Raw genomic sequence first — 18398 nt, 5'->3', positions numbered from 1 at the left:
GAATTATTATTTTTGCAGAAAACAACAAAAAGTTCACTCAAAATCCAGCTCCTATCAACCAAGGTCACAAAATAAAAAAGTCCCCTCTTTCGGGTTAGATGCATTAAAAAGTATAAAAGCCCAACTTTCACTTTCACTTGAGGAAAAAAAAAGAGATGTGGTATAATTTGACTTCAAATTAAAGGTTTCAGCCGTTTTTAGTGGAAAAACTGCTGAAGACGTGGTTTTACAAGTGGATGTGAAAGAGAAAATGCTTAGTCTGAAAAAGTTTCTTTTTTTAGTGGATTGTGAACACATCTAGGTTTTGGACTATTATTTGTTGCAGTATCCAGAGGTCCAGGTTTTATTTATTTTATTCATGCTTTTCTGAGAATTACATTATTCACAAACAAGGTAAACGAAGTTATATTTATTTTCACAACTGAAAGCAATGTTTTTAAATTTCAAATTATTGCTGAGCATTTAAATGTACCCAGTAATCACTTTACTGACGGAGAAAAATAAAGAACAATTTGGTAAACTTATAATAAAATCTTATATATTAATACCTTTAATAATTAAAATGCCTTTATTTATAAAGCACTTATTTATTCAGTCAAAATGAAGCCTAGGCGGAAGTTCAATTGAAGAAGTTCATCCTGAGTTCATCTTAAAAGAACTTTAAATCCATGACTCAGCTTCTACTCGGCAAAGCACAAGCAGTGGTTGCGCAATGTCTGATTTGGACTCAGATGACCCTGATTCAACCCACCTCCACCCCCTTCTCTACCATCGTAGCCAAGCTCCATCTGGCTTTCCTATGGTGCTCTTTCAACCTCGTTCCCATCAGAGTGTAATTCCTCCCGGACTCTTACGGAATTCCCTGTCACATCTCAGTCGGTCCGGCAGAAGACCGCCATGTTGAGCTTGGTTCTGCCAGAGGTTTCTTCCCAAAGGGGAGTTTTTCCTCAATTAAATTAACCTCACAACAAATTAAAAAATGGGAAACTAGAGTGTCTACAGGCTTTGTGGAAACACAGCTGGACCTAAATCCTTGGAGCAGAACCGTATTACACTGGAGACGTTTTTACATTTGTTTCCCCAAATAGGTTCTTCGAACTACAGCAATGAGACTTGGACATGCAGTGTCTACTTCTCCATGTCTATGTAAAGATCAACCAACAACATCAGCATTCTGGGTCATCAGTGGCTATCATTTCATGATTGGAGTCATTGCTGCCCACATGGTCATCACACATCACAGGAAGTTATATCCTTCTGCTTTAAAAAAAAAAAAACAACTCTTTACATTTCAATCTTTACCTTTTTTATGTATCACCACAGACTTATATAAAAGATCATTACTTTAGTTTCAGCTGCTTGTGAGTAAATACATGTAAAAATGTTATTAACAACGATTAAAACAATACAATAAACGTAAACTAAAGCAAAAAAGTCCTATTCAAAACTGGCCTGGGGTCTTTCTGCATGGAGTTTGCATGTCTCTGATGCCTAACTCCAGCAGCCATTGGTTGAGAGGCGGGGTAAACCCTGGACAGGTTTGTATAGATCAGGTGTGACCACCCTTTTTGAAACTGAGAGCTACTTCATTGGTGTTGTGTGAGACGGAGGGCTACCAGTACTGAGCTTTTAAATAGAAGAGTCAGAGTTTACCTTAGCTTTATGTAGAATAAACCATTTTTATTGTAATTTTTATATTACAATAATCATATAATTATTATTATGTGGCTTGATGGGTTGAGTAGTCATCTGGCAGTCAGAAGGTTGTGGGTTTGATTCCAACTTCTTCTTGCCACATGTCGATGTGCCACTGGGCAAGGCACTTAACCCCCAGTTGCCTACTGAGCTGTGTCCGTCCGTTGTCTCGGTGTATAAATGTGTGCGAGTTAGTGAGTGTGATTCGGTCCTCAAAAATAATAATCATCATCATCTTTATTTCCTCCCACAGTCCAGAAACATTACTGTTAGGTTAATTGGTTTCTCTAAATTCTCCTTAGGTGTGAGTGTGTGTGTGAATGGTTGTTTGTCTCTGTGTTGCCCTGCGACAGACTGGCGACCTGTCCAGGGTGTACCCTGCCTCTCGCCCAGTGAACGCTGGAGATAGGCACCAGCAACCCCGCGACCCCAAGAGGGAAAAAGCAAGTAAGAAAATGGATGGATGGATGGATCTTTATTTGTAATTGCTATTTTTGGACATTACATTGAAATCTGTCTGATGCATTTAACCTATTCCTGAGCAGTGAGCTGACACTTCCTCAGGGTCCTGACTGCGGGATTTGAACCTGAGAATTTGCAGCCTTCCCAGGACAAAAGCACTCTTCCCTAACCACAAGGCCACCACTCCCCAAAATGCTAATAATTGTCGTTATTTGTTATTGCAATGAAATGTGTCCTCTGCATTTAACCCGTCCCTTAGGGAGCACCACTGGAGAGCATTCTGGGGCTGAGGCTCTTTCTCAGAGAATGGAATTAGCAGATCACCTGTGCAACTACTACAACTACAGTGTGCATTTAATAATCACCCAGCAGGTGGACTATCCATAAAAGAGGTTATTAATAAATATTATTTCAGCTCTGAGCTTTTTAGAATTTTTTTTTTTTTTTTTTTTACTCTTCCCTTTTCCTCAAAGAGTTATTTAGTCTTAGCATACATTGTGATTTCCAGTGTTACTGATTGTGTGGGGTGGACGGGTACCTTTATGCAGCTAACGACCTCAAACAAAATCATACATTGTGATTTCCAGATTTTTATTTTTTAGATTATGTCTCTCACAGTGGAAATGCACCTAAAATGATTCAGACCGCTCCATGATTTCTAAGATGGAGAACTTGCAAAGTCGCAGGGTGTTCAAATACTTATTTTCATCACTTCATCACATATTTATTTCTGTCCGTTTTCTATCAGGCCCGAAAGAATAATTAAAATCTTGTTTCAAGTTTGGATGATTTCTGCATCTCTTTCCTGCAGAAATCTGACTGCTTTATTTTTTTTATGAAAATATTACAAGTTTAGTTTGTAGTTGATCAGGTAGGAACAATAAAATAAATGTTCTGGGTTCTCGAGTGCTTCATAAAGTTTATACCCCTTGCTGATGATGAAACAGAGAAATGACTTTCCTCCAGACTTTAATTATTCTCTTCTTCTGCATTTAAAGTGTAAATATTGAATTGATTAAAGAACCCAGACTCTTTATTTTCCTCCCTGTTTCCCCTCAGAGCGACTCACGCTCCCTGCGCGCCGCCTCCTGCTCCGTCTCCCAGACAGAGGTTGTTCCAGAGCTCGGTGGAGGCCCCCGGGGCCCCGGGGCCCCGTCTGGACGTCACTCACAGCCCCTCAGCAGAGGAGCTGCTGGCCCACAAGGTCCTGCAGAGCTTGGAGGAAGAACAGGCTGAGAGCAAGAGGTAGAGATCAGTAAAATCTGCTGACTGCACTGCAGAAAGGCAACTAAAAGGAAAGTTTTCTGGAAATGAGGGAATTTGTCCTTGATTTGAGCAGCAAGTTTAAATGATCTGCCAGTGGAATAAGATTTTTGCTCTTAAAAGAGGAACATCTCATCTCTATCGTCTTATTTCAGGTGCAGTTTATCTAATTATCTTATTTTAAAGGTCAAAATACTCATTCCATTGGCAGATCATCTTATTTAGCTGCTGAAATCAAGGACAAATAAACTCATTTCATGAACATTTTACTGACTTTTAGTTCCTTTTTGCAGTGAGTGTCGGTTCGTCTGCAAATGGACCTCAGATCTTTCTGCAGGTTTCACTTCTGATGTTTTTCTGTTTTAATGGAAATGAGGAGAAAATCCTCCAGAGATGAAAGATCTCAGTCAGGAGTTCACAGAAAGACCTTCGTTTTACAGTCATCGTACAAATATAACCTGTAGAAACGCCCCGGACTCCCACAGCACCCCCACAAGATGACCTGTGGGTCTGAGCCGGATCAGAACCACCAGATGACCTGTGGGTCTGATGGATCTGAAGACGCTCTGGTTTCTCCTGCAGCTGGAAGTCGAGCTTTCCACCGTTTTCTGTCTTTAAACAAATCCTCAGAGAGAAAATGAAGATTATCTGAACAGCAGAACCTTCCAGGTTCTGTTGGGTTTGAAGAGTTTGGATCTTCTCTGTGGCAGACAGAGGTCGGAGCGATCTCTGCATGAAGCTGTTCAGTACAGAGGTCCGTTGGGTCTCATAAACCTCCTCCTGGGGCTTTTATTTGATCAGATTCTCAAAGAAGTGGACTTGTATCCTAAATCAGAACCAAGATGGTTCTGACTTCTCAGAGCTGCATCTGGATCAGGTGAAGGGGACAGGCAGGAATCTGAGATAAAAACCCGTTTAGAGGTTTGAGTTTCTGTCCTGCAGCTGGGATAAAGTTTCCAGAACGGTTCTCCAAGGTTCTGGTACCACGTTAACGTTCCGTCTGTGCAGGAGCTTGGAGCAGCTGAGGCGCTGGCTGGACGGCGACCCGTTGGACCATCTGTCCACTCCGCTCTTCATGCCGTCCTCCACCCTGCTGTCCTCACCAACCACCATGAAGGTTGCTCCTTCAGGCCGGACCCAAGACGCTGCTGCAGCCACGCAGGTCTCCTCTCCTCCTCACCACTCCTTTCTTACCTTCATTTCTTCTTCTTCTGGGCTTATTCTGTTAGTTCTGGTCTTCTTGTCCTCCCAGAGGCCTGAGCTGGATCAGCGTGTGGACGGGCCTTCCTGGTCCAAAGCGCCTCCGGTACCGCTGGCTCGGAGGATGCAGGACCTGGAGCGTCAGATCCTGGCGAGCAGAGAGGAGGAGCTGGCCTGCAGGCTGAAGCTGAGCGGGCTGCTGAGCATCGTGGACGACTGAAGAGGTTCTAGATGGACCGCTTGCTTCTGGGCTCCATCATGGCTTTAGTTTTTATCATCAGCTGAAATAAAATCAGCATTTTTAGGAATATGGGCTTAAATGTTTTGTTTGGGTTTGTTCCTTTTTAGAGTCGTTACAGTCGGGTTTGTTTCTTTTATTGGACTCAGATGTTAAATTAATGTGTTGAAGTCCTTTTATTTTCCATTGGGCTCAGATATTAAAGAGAGATTTTCATGTTAAACTTCAGTTTGTCTGTTTATTGGATCCATAAAGAGGTCATGTGACTCGTTTTATCTAAGGAGGTTAAACTGCTGTCACAGGAACAGAAGCAGAGATCATCAGTGTGGTTCTGGAGGGTCCAGTTCTTGAGCTACACACCATCAATGACTGAAGGAATGTCAGGATTTTACTTTCTTTGTCTCCTGTCTCCCTGATTATATCTTTAAAACTTCTTCTCTAATGAGCTTTCAGTGGAAACTGTAAGTTAGAAAACTCCATCAGAGACTTAAGTTCCTTCAAACAGTGGCTTCTTCTCCTGATTAGAGAAAACTGAAGGAACTCGTGCAGCAGAAGTTCCTCCAACCTCAGAATAAAGAACCAAACTGGTCAATGAGTCTAAAAGCAAGATTATCAGTCTGAATAAGAATAAATAAAAAACTGAATAGAACTTTTCCACTTTTGTGGTTTGAAGAACAACATAGTTGTACTGAAAAAAATATTTTTACTCGAGAATAAAAATGTTTTCATGGTGTGATGGAAACTAGATTAGTTTTTGAAAGAAAAACTGTTATAATTGTTTTATTCCTAAGATATTTGCTTTTATAAAAGACCATTTAAATCTTTTATCAGCTCATCAAACAGGGACAGATTCTGGTAGATCTGGACTGGATTCAGCAGAACTGAACATCTGTAGAAGTTGATAAAATGGATAAAATCCAGATTGACTGGATGCATCATCTTAGCCAGTCATCATCATCACCTTCATCACCATCATCATCCAGGAAATATCTGATCCCTGAAACCTCGTTTCCTCTAATTCTCCCATCTTCACGGTCTTCCAACAGTACCAATGCATCCACCGTGCAGCTTTATGCACGACTGTTTAATTGCTGCTTTGGCACATCTGTGAAGGCTCCATTACTGCTGAACGCTACATCCAGGTTCTGGAGCAACATCTGCTGCCATCCAAGCAACGTCTTCTTCAGGGACGTCCTGCTTATTTCAGCCAGACAACGTTGATCCACAGTCTGCTCCTGTTACAACAGCGTGGCTTCGTAGAGAAAGAGTCCAGGTTCTAGACGGTTCTGCAGTCCAGACCCGTCTCCTGTTGACAATGTGTGGCTCATCATGAAGCACAAAATACAACAACAGAGACCCCCGACTGTTGAGACACTGAAGTTGTCCATCAAGCAGGAATGGGAAAGATTTCCTCCTAAAAGCTTCAACAATCAGTGTCCTCAGCTCCCAGAAGCTTATTGTCTGTTAAAAGGAAAAGTGAAGCAACAACGTGGTAAACAGAACCTGTTCAGCTTTTAGGAACGTGTTGCAGGGCTCAGAGGAAAAATATTAGCTAAAAAAACAATAGTTTATCAGTTTGAACATTAAATATCTTGTTTTTGTAGCATATTCAACATAAGCTGAACAAGATTTTCAAATCATATTTTATTTCTGTTTACATTTTAAACAACGTCCAACTTCAGTGGAACTGGGTTTATATTTTAATAACTGGACCAGCATGTCTGTTAATAAAGTTATTTATTCTCATCATCAGGTATTTATACTAGAATCCACTGATTTACCACAGAATCAGCTCTGAATTATAGACCACAGTACATCATTCTTCCATCAGCGATGTCCTCCATAAAGATAAATATTTTCTTCTGTAGAACCAAAAATCAGGGATTAAAGCTACATGTTGACACATTTTAACAACATTTCCTTTCCTAAAAACTGTTCATGGAAATAAATCACAGCAACAAAAACAGAAAACGATTCTCAGTAAAAACAATTCAATCTAACTGGACCAACTCTGGGTTTCTCCCCAACTCTACGGCTCCTTTCAGGACCGCTTCCTGGGGTCTAAGAGGACACAGGACTTTATACTGATGTCCAAACTGATCAGTGATGAGCTGACGGAGCATCTGGCTCTCAGCAAGGCCCCCCACTAACACAATAAACCCAATGTTGGAGTTTTTATTTAATACGTCTCTGAGATTCTCAGTGATTCTCTGCAGACTGTCATCAAAGAAAGACCTCAGTTTGTCTCTGGAGATTTTGATGACTCCATCCTCCCAGGAAGCTCCTTCCACTGAAGCAAAGAACGTTTCAATGTCTTTCTCTCTCTGAGCTCGTTCTCTCAGGGTATCTGGGCAGCTGATCTGAACATCTTCATCTAGATGTTTGAGACGATAAAATTCAAACACAATTTTCAGAACCTCACTGGGGAAGATTTGTTCATATTCTCTCCAGACTCCATCAGAGAAAATTTCTCTGAGGAACTCCTTGAATTTCCAGTCCACATATCGTCCACCCAGATCGTATCCAGTGTCATTGTCCAGCTTCTTCAAGGCTCCTCCTTCCAGGACTTCATGAACAGTGATGTTAACATATCGATCTTTAGACAAAGAGGAAGAGAATAAAACAGAATAAAAGAGAAATCTCAGAAAACAAGTTATTTCACATTCAAACTCACATCCAGCAAACTTTAATCTAAAAGTTTACATCAATCCTCATTTATCTGGATTCTTAGTGTGAACAAAGATTTTAAAGCTCGTCTGTCAATAAACATTTAAATAACCGTGTTTAACATTTACCTCCACACTCGACAACAAGGTACCGTTTCCTGTCTGGGTTTCTGGTCTCCAGCAGAACTTTGGTTCCTTCTGGTTCCTTCTTAAAGTGAACTGCCACCTGATCTTGGTTCTGGGTCTCCAGCAGAACTTTGGTTTCTCCTGGTTCTGGACCTCCTGCTGGATCTGTTCAAACACAGAAACCTCACTGAGCTGCAGGATGAAACATGTTCAGTGTTTTCAGCTTCAGGCTCAGCTGGAGGTTTTTAGGTCGGTTTATTTCTCACCATCTCTGTCACCAGAGTCTGTGATGCTGGAAAACTCTGGAGAAGTTTCCAGATCAGTGACTCTGAGTAAAAGCAGCTCCATCAGACCAACCTTAGAAGGTGAACTAATGCAGTAAAAATGGACAGGGAGAGTTTTTCTGTCTGAGTGACGCGTCTTTGACAGATATTGGAGGAAAATATGCTGAAGGTGTCATGATTCAGTGTTAGAGGAGGTGATGCTACGTCTGATAATAAAGCCCTGAGGCCTGAGATGAGGCTCCATTTAAGAAATGTCATTTAACCAGAAACATTTAATTTCTCTGAAGTCATGAGACTCAGGGAGAGATTGGAGTTGATGAAGAAACAAAACTGAAATGTTTGCTGAAATGTAGAAGAATGAGACCTACGGCCCTGCATGGATAAGTGGGTATAGATAATCGATGGATAGATAGAAATCTCTCTGCAGAGCTGCAGATGTGAGCTACAGCAGCAGCTAACCTTGGTACACTGTAACAGTTTTATTGAGAAATTATACAAAATACGAAAAATAATACTAAACATGAATAAAAAAAAGAAACATTTACAAAGAATATAGTACAAACAAAATGTTATATTATTTACAGACTATAAAATGCTCTAATGTGACCTGTGGCCCCTGAACTTGTCTCCATCTTCTCCTCAGGTTCAGGTCTTGCTTTTCTAACAGTCCAGGTGGCGTAACAGGTTCACCTTTAATATCAGGAGGTGATCTGGTGTGAGGACTTCTGGATCTTCTGGATCATCAGAGACCTGAGTAATGGGTCATTAAAGATGGCTGCAGCCTCACAGAAACAGTCAGCAATACTTCTTCATCCACAACCTGCTGTTTTAAACTCAGGTGAGTTTACTTCTGACTGAGCCAATCAGGAGCTCCCAGATGCCACCTTGATGTCAGGCTGCAGGTGGATTAAAATGCCAGTTTATGCCATCCTGGACCAAAGTTTGGTGGATTTTGTCCCGATTCAAAGCAGCCAGACTTCCTTTCAGTTCTCTGTTAGCTCCATAAATTGGTGCCATAATCTGACCTGATGGAGGAGACTGAACCACATCTACAGATGAATCTTCTGATCGCATTAATCCAGGAATCAGCATCAAGAGTAAAAGCCTCTAAATGAGCAGCACGGCTGGTCGGTCTGTAAATATCCTCCATACCTGCTGACTAGACTTCTGCATCTTTTAGCATCAATGGAGCCAAAATAATCTCCTCCAGCATCTGGAAATGCAGCTTTGTCTGGCGTTACTCTTTCTGGAGCAGATCGGCCATTTTTGATCCAAAATCTTTCCTCTGGTTCTTCTGCAGGTGACCCAATCAGACAGGATTCTCCTGCAGCAGAGTTTCTCTGATCATCCAGCATCTCTGACCAGCCTGGACAACATGTGGTTTGTTCCTGCGTCACCAAGCAGACGGTGAATGTAACGCTGAGTTAATGTTGCCTCATCATGTCCTCCCCCAGGATGACGGGATGTTTAGTCTCTGATGGTGATGATGCTCCTTGGAGACGTCCGTCCACTCTGAGGACTCCATGTCAACCTCTGGATCAAGTCTGTAGAGGCGACTGTCTTCAGAGACGCTCTTGTTGGCTCTGAGTGAAAAGATTTCAGCTCCAAACCTGTGATGGTGTTCAAACTGAATAATAAAATGCTTTATCCAGATCTCCAGGAGTTAAATGTTGCCTTTTCAGCAGGTCTCAAACTGCTGCATCTCTGGTGACACCTTTTGCTCTTTGGTGTTTCCATCGTCTCCTGACTGATGCATCCTGGCAGAAAACTCTTTTCTCCTCTGAGACGGAGATCTAAGGAGTTCTTTTAGCTTTAAAAACCAAGCTGCAGATGTTTTCAGCTTCACCAGGATGAAAAGTAGGAGATGAAACATCTGGCAGGGCTTTTCATCTCCTCAGCAGCAGCATTGACAGTCACATCCTTTTAATTCCAGAACCATCAGCAGGAAGTGGATCATACCTCACATCCAGCTGAGGCCGTTTGTCTTCAGACTCAAACAGGAACTCAGGACCATTAATCCATCTGCTGAGCTCCAAGAAGTCCTCCGCTCTCATCTCTCCTGATGCCTCATTTGCTGGATGGTCTTCAGAGCTCACATATCTCCTCTGGTCCGCTGGTGCAGCTTCTCTGATGATGGACGCTCTGCTAGCAGCAAAGCTATGAACCTCTTTGCTTCGCTGCAGATGTATTTCAGGACGGAGGTGCTGTCAGTCCAGAAAACAGAGGTCTCAGGGTTCAGATGTAACTCTCCATGAAGCAGATGGTCCATGAGAACAGAGAGGACATCTGCAGTGAGCTCCAGACCAGGGATGGTCGTCTGCTTGGAGCAACTCTGGTCTTTCCCAGGAGGAATGTGAGGCCATCATGATGCTCAGTTTGTGATTTAAACAGGAAACTGTAGCTTGTCCCACCTGGCTGGCATCAGAGAAGTGGAGGAGCTGCTAGAACAGGACAAAAGTCTTTAGGCTTCATGCAACAATCCACTTTAACCTCTGATCTCCTCTCCAGATCCTCCAGCTGGTCCATCGTTTGGAGAAATGATGGAGAACAGCATCATCAGCCCAGGTTTCTCCTGCAGAGCTCTTGTAGCAGCAGGTTGGCAGCGATGATGAAGGGAGCAGAAATCCCAGGAGATCACTGAGCTCACTGCTGACAGGATTCCCCTTCTTCTATGGAGCGCTCTGGAAGTGAGCTTCTGGATCTGAATGCATCACTTTGAGGGAATCACTGCAGTCCAAGAGCCGCTGCACTGGAAGCTCATCTCCATCCATCTCCAACGTTTCCTTTGCTCTGTTGTCTGAGATGTTTGCAGCGCTGCACGGCTGTTACTGAGCCGCCTGGAGAGCCTGAATCCTCCTTTACTGCAGAGAGATTTAAAATCCTGAATAAATGTTACTGCTTCCTCTTCCTCAGAGGTTTTAAACCATCATCCAGATAAAAATCCTGCTGGATCGTGTCAACCACTTCAGCTGGAAACTGCTGGGATTTGTCTCCTGCTGGTTTTCTTCCTGCATAATCTGCAGAGCTCAGAGAGGACACGGCTCCAGACAGATGGATTTTATCAGATATTCTTTGGGAATCAGTGAAGTGTCGCCATTAGGCCACCAGAGGAAGTGAAGGAAGTTTCTCTGTTTCTCTGGAACATGGACCTGGTGAAACATCTACCAGAACTGCAATGGACTCTTGTCTAAAGCTAGAAGAAGTCCCACAGCTGAGATGGTCCGGTCCTTTAACAGCTGCTGGTTCAGAGAAATCCCTTTAAATGTTGCAGCTCAATCAGAAACAACCAGTTTGTCTTTTCTGGCTGATAAACACCATGGTGGGGTAGATACCAGACTTTTCCTCCACCGTCCATTCAGGGATCATCAGGAACAGTTTCAGCAGATCCATCACAGATCAGGTCCTCCATTAATGAGATGTAATCCTTCTTGAAGCTCTTCTTCTCAAACTTTCTCTTCCAGCCTTGAAGACGTTGCTCTGCAGTCCAGAGGTTCACTGGTTAGATGCAGTTTTCAGCTTTAAAGGGGAAGTCAGTCCAATAATGTCCATCAGTTTATTGTTCTGGATTGTTCATAATATTCAGAAACTTGATTTCTTCTCTGGACGTTTCAATCTGCTCTGGTGATGTTTTTTCATTGAAGTCATGATGGTATTGTTCAGTCAACATTGTTTCCAGATGTTCAGCAGAAATCCTGGTAGCAGTGGCAGCATGGCAGCCTGTCTGGTTCCTCTCACTCTGAAGTGGACCATTGATGACCCGTCCAGCTCTGGTCCAGATTGCATCTGGGCCTTCGTCCTGACTCTTCATCAGCTCCACGGCTCCTTTACTTTAGGAGCTTCTCTGCCAATCAGCAAACCTCCATCAGCATCCATGTTGTGGAGCTGCAGGTACGGCCACTTGTCTCCATCCTCCAGTTGTGGAGCGTTCCACCTTGAAACAGGAATTATTTATTGTGTCGTAACGTCTGGAGGTTCAATGAAACCATTTTTATCAAGTGCTGCTACTTGTAGACCAGAGATGATGTTTGTTCTCATAATGTCTTTATGTCCCGTTATTCACAACTGAATCTTTGTTATTTTGTCTTTCAACAGCAGTTTTCAGGTCAAACTTTCTGTGTAAAATGTGTTTCTGCTGCCCGGGTCCAGAAATGCAGAAATCTGCACAGTTGTCTTAGTTTCTGGACTCCTGACCTGGACAGCAATGATAGAAAGGACTGAGTGATCATCATCATCATCATCCTGATATGGCTACAGCTTGGAGTCATTGTGGAGGTAGTACTCAGAGGATGCTGTGGACGTTTGGAGGACCATCCTGCAGCTTCCTGGTCAATGTGGACACTGAGATGTCCTCAGTGACGTCCAGAACCGTCCTGAAGACCTCTGCAGTCTCTGCTCATGTGTCCCAGTTTTAAACAACCAAAATACATCAATTTACCTTAATGAAGTTCACTTTATCTCTGTGTTGATTCTTGTGAACTTAAAACCTTTTTCACTTATATTATTATTTAGGAGTCAGTAGAAGCAGCTGTGGGTTTTGTAGGACTTTCTCTTATTTCCAGGTATTCATTAATTCTTCACTGCAGTAACATTTGTAATAAAACTGCTTCCTGTTTTCTTCTGCTTTGTAAAGCTGCTGGTGTTTTTAGAGTTGGTCTGTTTTTGGTCCAGGATAATAATAAATGGATCAGATGCAACTTTAACTTGTTTATCAATAAAAGCAACAAGATCAGTGAATAACTCTCTGACCTGTTTTCTCCTGCAGGTCTCAGGCCACATTTCTCCATTTCTCATTTTATTTGGCAGCTTTAGGATGAAGTTCCTCATATTTGATGGTAAATCCAGTTCTTTCATCTGTGTCGTTATGTTCTGTCAGATTTAAGCATCACTTTAAAAACAGGGAAACTGTTTGTAGTGACTTTTCCTCATTTTTAATGACTGGCCAATTGTTAATTTTATCCATATATTCATGTGTAATTCTGTTTTAGTTTCCAACATCTTCAGAAAGAAAAGTTTTAGCTCTGAGAAAACTCAGCTCTGATGGTAAATGCTGGCAGCTACAAGGTCTCTAGGCTGCCCCCTGGTGGAATGTTCTAGAAAGTGCAAACAGTCCAGTTGATGTTTTTATCCTCCAGGTTCTCAGAGGCTCTGATTAATGATTTATAGTGAAGAGGGTCTCCATCAACAACAGGATGTTTTCTGGAGGAAACACAGAGCTCTGATGTTGCTGAACCAACATGGCAGTGATGTCATTTAGCTTCTGCTTAATGTCAATAAAGCTGTTTGATGATCATTTCTATTTCTGGCTGCAGCTGCGTACTGAGTTTGGACTTTACTGAACATTTATTTGGGCTCACACACTTTGTGGGATGTCAGCACTTTGAGTTGCTGCCTTTTGTTTTAGCTGGACAGCTGCTGATCAAAGGTGGTTTAAGGAACATTAACATTTTATTTAGCTTCAGGACAAACATGTCGGCACATCAAATGAGTTTTGGTGCTAATCATGGCTAAAACCAACCTTTGGTAGGCGGGCACTAGGTGTCGCTTTGACCAATCAGCTCAGGACCTTCTGCTGAATGTCACTTCTTTCCCTGAATGGATCTGATGGATCAGAACCAGCAGGTCCAGATTAATGTGCAGAACGTGGAGAGCTACACATTATCAATCTGGGTTGCCAGGTCAGCTATGATCAGGGATTGGTCCATGAAGGAACAAAGCAAAATGCAGAGCAATGGTCACAGATCTGTCAGAGCACCTTCCATTTCCAGATCAGAGACTACAAAGAGAGAAGCAACCAGGAAGGTTTGTTACAGATTTACTGAAAAGTGACGCAGCAGATAAATGTTGATTCAGGGAAGCAGAATGCAGAGGGTGTCAGAAGAAAGGACACGTTGGAAAAGCTTGTTGTTCCCGACCAGAGAGGCAACAAGACAAGCCAGCAGACTGGACCAGACATCTAGAGCCTCATCAGAAGTGGTTCCAGTCCAGAAAGAGGACAACGATGGATCACAGGGGATGGACACAAGGACACATGAACATGTTCAGGACATCCACCGTCCTCCAGAGAAGCTGACAGCTCTACGTGTCAAGATGAAAGAAGGGAAGTTCTGCAAAGAAAAACTCCAGACTTTGTGAATCAGAACCAAACATTAACTTTAGTGTTGAACTGTTCACTGCAAAAACTGGAAAAGCAAACATTTGTCCTGAATGTGGAGCAGAAACTGATAAACCTTGTTATGTGGATGTAAGGGTTAATGGGAAGCAGCTGAAGATGGAAGCAGGAGCTGCTGTCTCTGTGAAATCTGAGAGACCGTACAAGAGTAAATATAAAAAGCTGAACCTGTGAACTAAAACCTTAGAGCCAACAGTGACTGAGGCTGAAAGGTAAACTTACTGTGACTGAGCTGCAGAGGCACTAATCTCACACTGAACCTGCTGCTAGTAGAAGGAAATGGTCCAGCCTTCCTGGAAGGGACTGGATAAAACAGCTGAAGCTGGATTGGTCTCCTGTAAACGGAGGAACTACTGAGAGTTTAGAGGAGTTATGGAACAGATACTCAGAGGTATGTGAGCTCTAGGCAAGGTCACTGGTTTTAAAGCAGAACTACAAGTGATACCAGGGACCATTACCTAGTTTATAAACCCGGTTCTGTCCCTTATGCTCTTCAGGAAGCTGCTGAAACTCAGTTAATCCAGATGGAAGCAGATGGAGTTATAACTCCTGTTGATCACAGTGAACGGGCGACACCCACACTGAACATTCCTGAAGTGGATCAGTCAGGATCTGTGGGGATTATAAAGAGTCAATCAACCCTCTGCTGGAAGTGGATCAGGATCCTATTCCAGAACCACAGGATCTATTTACAACCAGCTGGAGGTGAGAACTTCACAAAGTTGGATCTATGACAGGCAGATCAGCAGGTAGAGCTGAACACTACATGGATATTAACACACAGAAGGTTGTTCAGTAAACTGACTTCCTGATGGAGTTACAAGAGCTCCTGCCATGTTTCAAGAGTGATGGACCAGGTTCTTCAGGGTTTAAATGGTGTTCTCTGTTATCTGGATGATAAACTGATCACAGGACGTGACGCCAAAAGCCACATGAGAAACCTGGAAGAGGCGTTAGAGGTTAAAGAAGCTCAACCTGAGGGTTAAAGCAGGAAAATGTGCGTTCTTCCAGCCTAGTGTCTCATAGCTGGACATGTTACTGATGCAGAGGGAATTCACCCAATGAAAGAGAAATGAAGCCATAGCTGAAGCAGCTGGACCTACAACTATCACAGAACTGAAATCCTTTCTCTCTCTGCTGAGTTTCTATAGAAAGTTCATTCCACACCTGTCTGTGGTGACGGCACCATGACCAGGTTTTCTCTGCTTAAACCAGAACTCTCTCAGGTTTCCCAACCAGCACAGCATCCAAAGAGCTCAAAGGACCAAAGGAAACTCAGGAGCTTCTCTGTGGGTCAGTCAGTCCTGCTGAGAAACTACAGCAGGGAGAGAAATGCTTGATGCAGCAGTTCCTGATGTTTTGGCTCCTGTAACTTACATGCTGATGGTAAATGGAACATGTGTTAAGAGACGTGTGAATGAAACGTTGGAGGCAGAAAGGAAGTGTGGGATTCCAGAAGGTGTTGCATCAAATGCTGCATTAAACTGGGATTGCTCATCTGATCCACTCAGTGATGTAACGGACACAGGAAGTGTTGCTGTTGAGGAAAGGCAGCAAAGTCAGGACTGATGCAGGAACTGTTCAGAGTTCAAGAGGCGTGGAGCATCTGAAGATAAATATTAGAGCTGCTCAACGTTTGGACTTAAAGAACTGGAGAACAGCTTCAAGAACTTATGTTAAAACAGAGTTAATGTTCAGTCTACAGGGAGGAAACTGTAGTGTTCAGATCTCTGTTATATCTACTAAAACATGATGCTGTGAATGCAACGTGGTTATGTTCATTATCACCACCAGGGGGAGCCAGCGAGTAAACTACGGGAGAGCAATGGCTGCTCTGAACATGGAGACAGCAGTTATTTAGTGGTCTGTGGTTCCTAATAAAGCCTCGGTCCAGTTCACAGTTCTCCTCGTCTCTCCCTGCTTTGCCTGAGAAATCGTTACGTCTGTGAGACACAATGAGGGCGAGGCAAACTTTCCAGCTGATCGGCCTCCAACCTAAAGGCAAATGTAACTCAGATCATCTCCTGATGCATTATGGGGGTTCTGGTTGACTCAGTACAGAAGTCCAAATCCAAATGCAGCTCTGTGTGTCGGTTTGATTTCCAGTCAGCAGACAAACATCAAGGTCCATGTCCCAGGCCTCCTGCTGCCTCTCCTGCTAGGACTCCTGCAGGACTGCTGGACAGACGCCTGACTGACTGACAGACTGGTAGAAAACCACAGAACCACCACCAGCATCCTGTTCCTCCCTAAGCCCACGTATTTATACCCCAAACGCCCCGTGGCCAGAACCAGAACATCAGTAAATATGAGCTGAAGACATTAAACACATATAAACAACTTTAATTAAAGATAAATACTAATGACTGAGCTAAAATGGCCTCCATAGGAGAGTTTAAGGCCAGAACCACTGCTGGTCCAAAAGAACACAAATACCCGTCCCACAAAAAGTCTGATTGATCCCCAAGATTTCTGGGAAAGTCTTTGATGGTTTAAGAGAAACTGAAGCAAAGCAGCAAGTCTGACTCTGAGGTTTAATAAAAGAGTGGCCTAGTCAAAGTCTGGACTGAAATCAGTTTAAGATGCTGTGAAATAACCTCAGACATCGACTCCTGCTGGAAAATCCTCCAATGAAGCTGAATTAAAAATATTCTGCAAACAAAAGTGGAACAAAATTCCTCCTCAGAGATTTAAAGATTTATTCCCAGAAACTAAAAAAGGTTTTTGAGTCGAGATTATTATTAGATTTAGGAGGAAATTAACTTTTTACACACAGATTGGTTTGGATATCTTTATATTATTTAAACTATACGTTGATAGATTATTTGTATTTATTCAGGTTATCTTTGATTATAAATTGACTGATACTCTGAAACATTTAGAACAAAAATGTAACTTAAATATTAACAGAAGTTATCAGCATCAACAGGATCAAACAGATCATTAATAATTCAGACCAAAGATTGTTTTATGGTGAATGTTTGTATGACAGACTTTATAGATCCAGACAGTACCGTTACAGCTGGTACCAGCGCCTGCTGGTTCTGGAGGTTGATCCTGGGAGGTTCTGCTGTGGTTCTGTGTGATGAAGCCATCAGGTGGAGGCTTCAAACACCAGGCCAAAGCTGCTGCTGATTCCAGAGCAAACACCAGTTTGTCTTTAGTGTCTTCTCCTACAAGACCTGCCTGGAGGAGAAATAAAAAGTCTGATTCTTCTGAACATTTCAGAGCTGCTGGACTCTTAAAATCATGATGTTACCAGAACAGCAGCTTCTGTCATGATCCGTTTAGTAATATCCTCCAAGCTGTCAGGAACAGTCAGCACCCAGGTGAAGTCAGAGGCTGAGATCTCTCCTCCTGCTGGATGGTGTTTGATGGTTTTCAGAGCATCGTCCTTCAGGAACCTCAGAACTTCTGTGAAAAGCTGCAGGAGCCTCATTCTCTTTTTGTTGGCTGCTGTGATTCCCTCCCACCAGTCGTCCTGTGAATAGATTCAGTTTGTTAGTTTGTATCCATCAACAGGTCAGTTTGTCAGGTTACTGATGGTAAACTACTGCAGTCTTAAAGCCGGTCCAAACAGAAATTGTTATTTTGTTCCGTCAGGTTTTTCTACCTGAATAACAGATTTAAAGACGAACAAACAGATTTTACTGTTTTAGAAAACTGATCAGAGCTGGATTCTCTGTTTTTATCTTTGATCTAAAATACAAAACTAATGTGTTGTAGATGGCTTTATGGTTTTATTTCAAGTCACATTTATCTATTTATCACATTTATAAAGGAAGTCTCTGCTTTTCCACAATGTTGTAAACAGGATAAAATAAACACAACAGCAAAGAAGTGGGTCTTCAGCAGAGATTGTAAATTTTCCAGGTCTCAGCTCCTCTGATATGGAGAGAAGATCGTTCCATAATTTAGATGCAGTGACCAAGAATAATGCAAAAGGTTAAAGGTCATTTAAACACTGGTTCCTAGTTCATTAATGTGTCTGTTTAGATACCAGAGAAAGTCCTGATTTAATTCAATTAATTATAAAACTAAGATTCAATCTAGAGGTTTCCTTCTGTGGAGCAAATGGAGGCAACCAGCTTCTTCATGCCTGAAATAACCAGACAGGAAAGATGAAAAATAATAAAATCTAGAAGCAGTGAGCAAACATTCAGACCTCCTCCTGGTTGTCATGTAGAGGCTGGGACTTCCAGCAGCAGCTGAGATGTTGACCTCAGTCCTCTGACCAGAACATGATGCTGACATAAATCTCTGAGTTATTCTGCTTCTTGAAAACATTTGTTGCC

The 18398-nt window shown here is 42.5% G+C and overlaps 2 protein-coding genes across 2 annotated transcripts; one reads left to right on the top strand and one right to left on the bottom strand.

The window, feature by feature from the left end:
* Positions 1-3216: 3216 nt before the first annotated feature.
* On the top strand, positions 3217-5081 carry LOC118558295 (germinal-center associated nuclear protein-like; the record flags this gene model as incomplete). The annotated part of the gene is made up of 3 exons (XM_036128807.1): positions 3217-3402; positions 4429-4582; positions 4673-5081. Coding segments are annotated over 3 exons (508 nt in total), but the record flags the coding sequence as incomplete, so codon positions are not given.
* A 1818-nt stretch (positions 5082-6899) lies between these two features.
* On the bottom strand, positions 6900-17574 carry LOC118558294 (heat shock 70 kDa protein 12B-like). The gene is made up of 5 exons (XM_036128806.1): positions 17363-17574; positions 17118-17289; positions 7654-7815; positions 7281-7454; positions 6900-6919 (listed from the first exon to the last, which is right to left on the bottom strand). Exons 1-5 carry the CDS (start codon positions 17540-17542, stop codon positions 6900-6902), a joined length of 708 nt encoding a protein of 235 aa, XP_035984699.1. The 5' UTR covers positions 17543-17574.
* Between the last annotated feature and the right edge of the window lie 824 nt (positions 17575-18398).

This window comes from Fundulus heteroclitus, unplaced genomic scaffold, assembly GCF_011125445.2.
Source record: "Fundulus heteroclitus isolate FHET01 unplaced genomic scaffold, MU-UCD_Fhet_4.1 scaffold_120, whole genome shotgun sequence".
Lineage (NCBI taxonomy): Eukaryota > Metazoa > Chordata > Actinopteri > Cyprinodontiformes > Fundulidae > Fundulus > Fundulus heteroclitus.
Note: the sequence above shows the minus strand (reverse complement) of the source record. Positions and strands in the feature narration are given on the sequence as shown.

Coding starts and splice junctions, on each gene's coding strand:
- LOC118558294 (XM_036128806.1), bottom strand. CDS start 17,542: ATGAGGCTCCTGCAGCTTTTCACAGAAGTTCTGAGGTTCCTGAAGGAC. Junction 7,816..17,117: donor CGCTGGTACCAGCTGTAACG/GTACTGTCTGGA, acceptor GTGTTTGAACAG/ATCCAGCAGGAGGTCCAGAA. Junction 6,920..7,280: donor ATATGAACAAATCTTCCCCA/GTGAGGTTCTGA, acceptor GTGTCCTCTTAG/ACCCCAGGAAGCGGTCCTGA.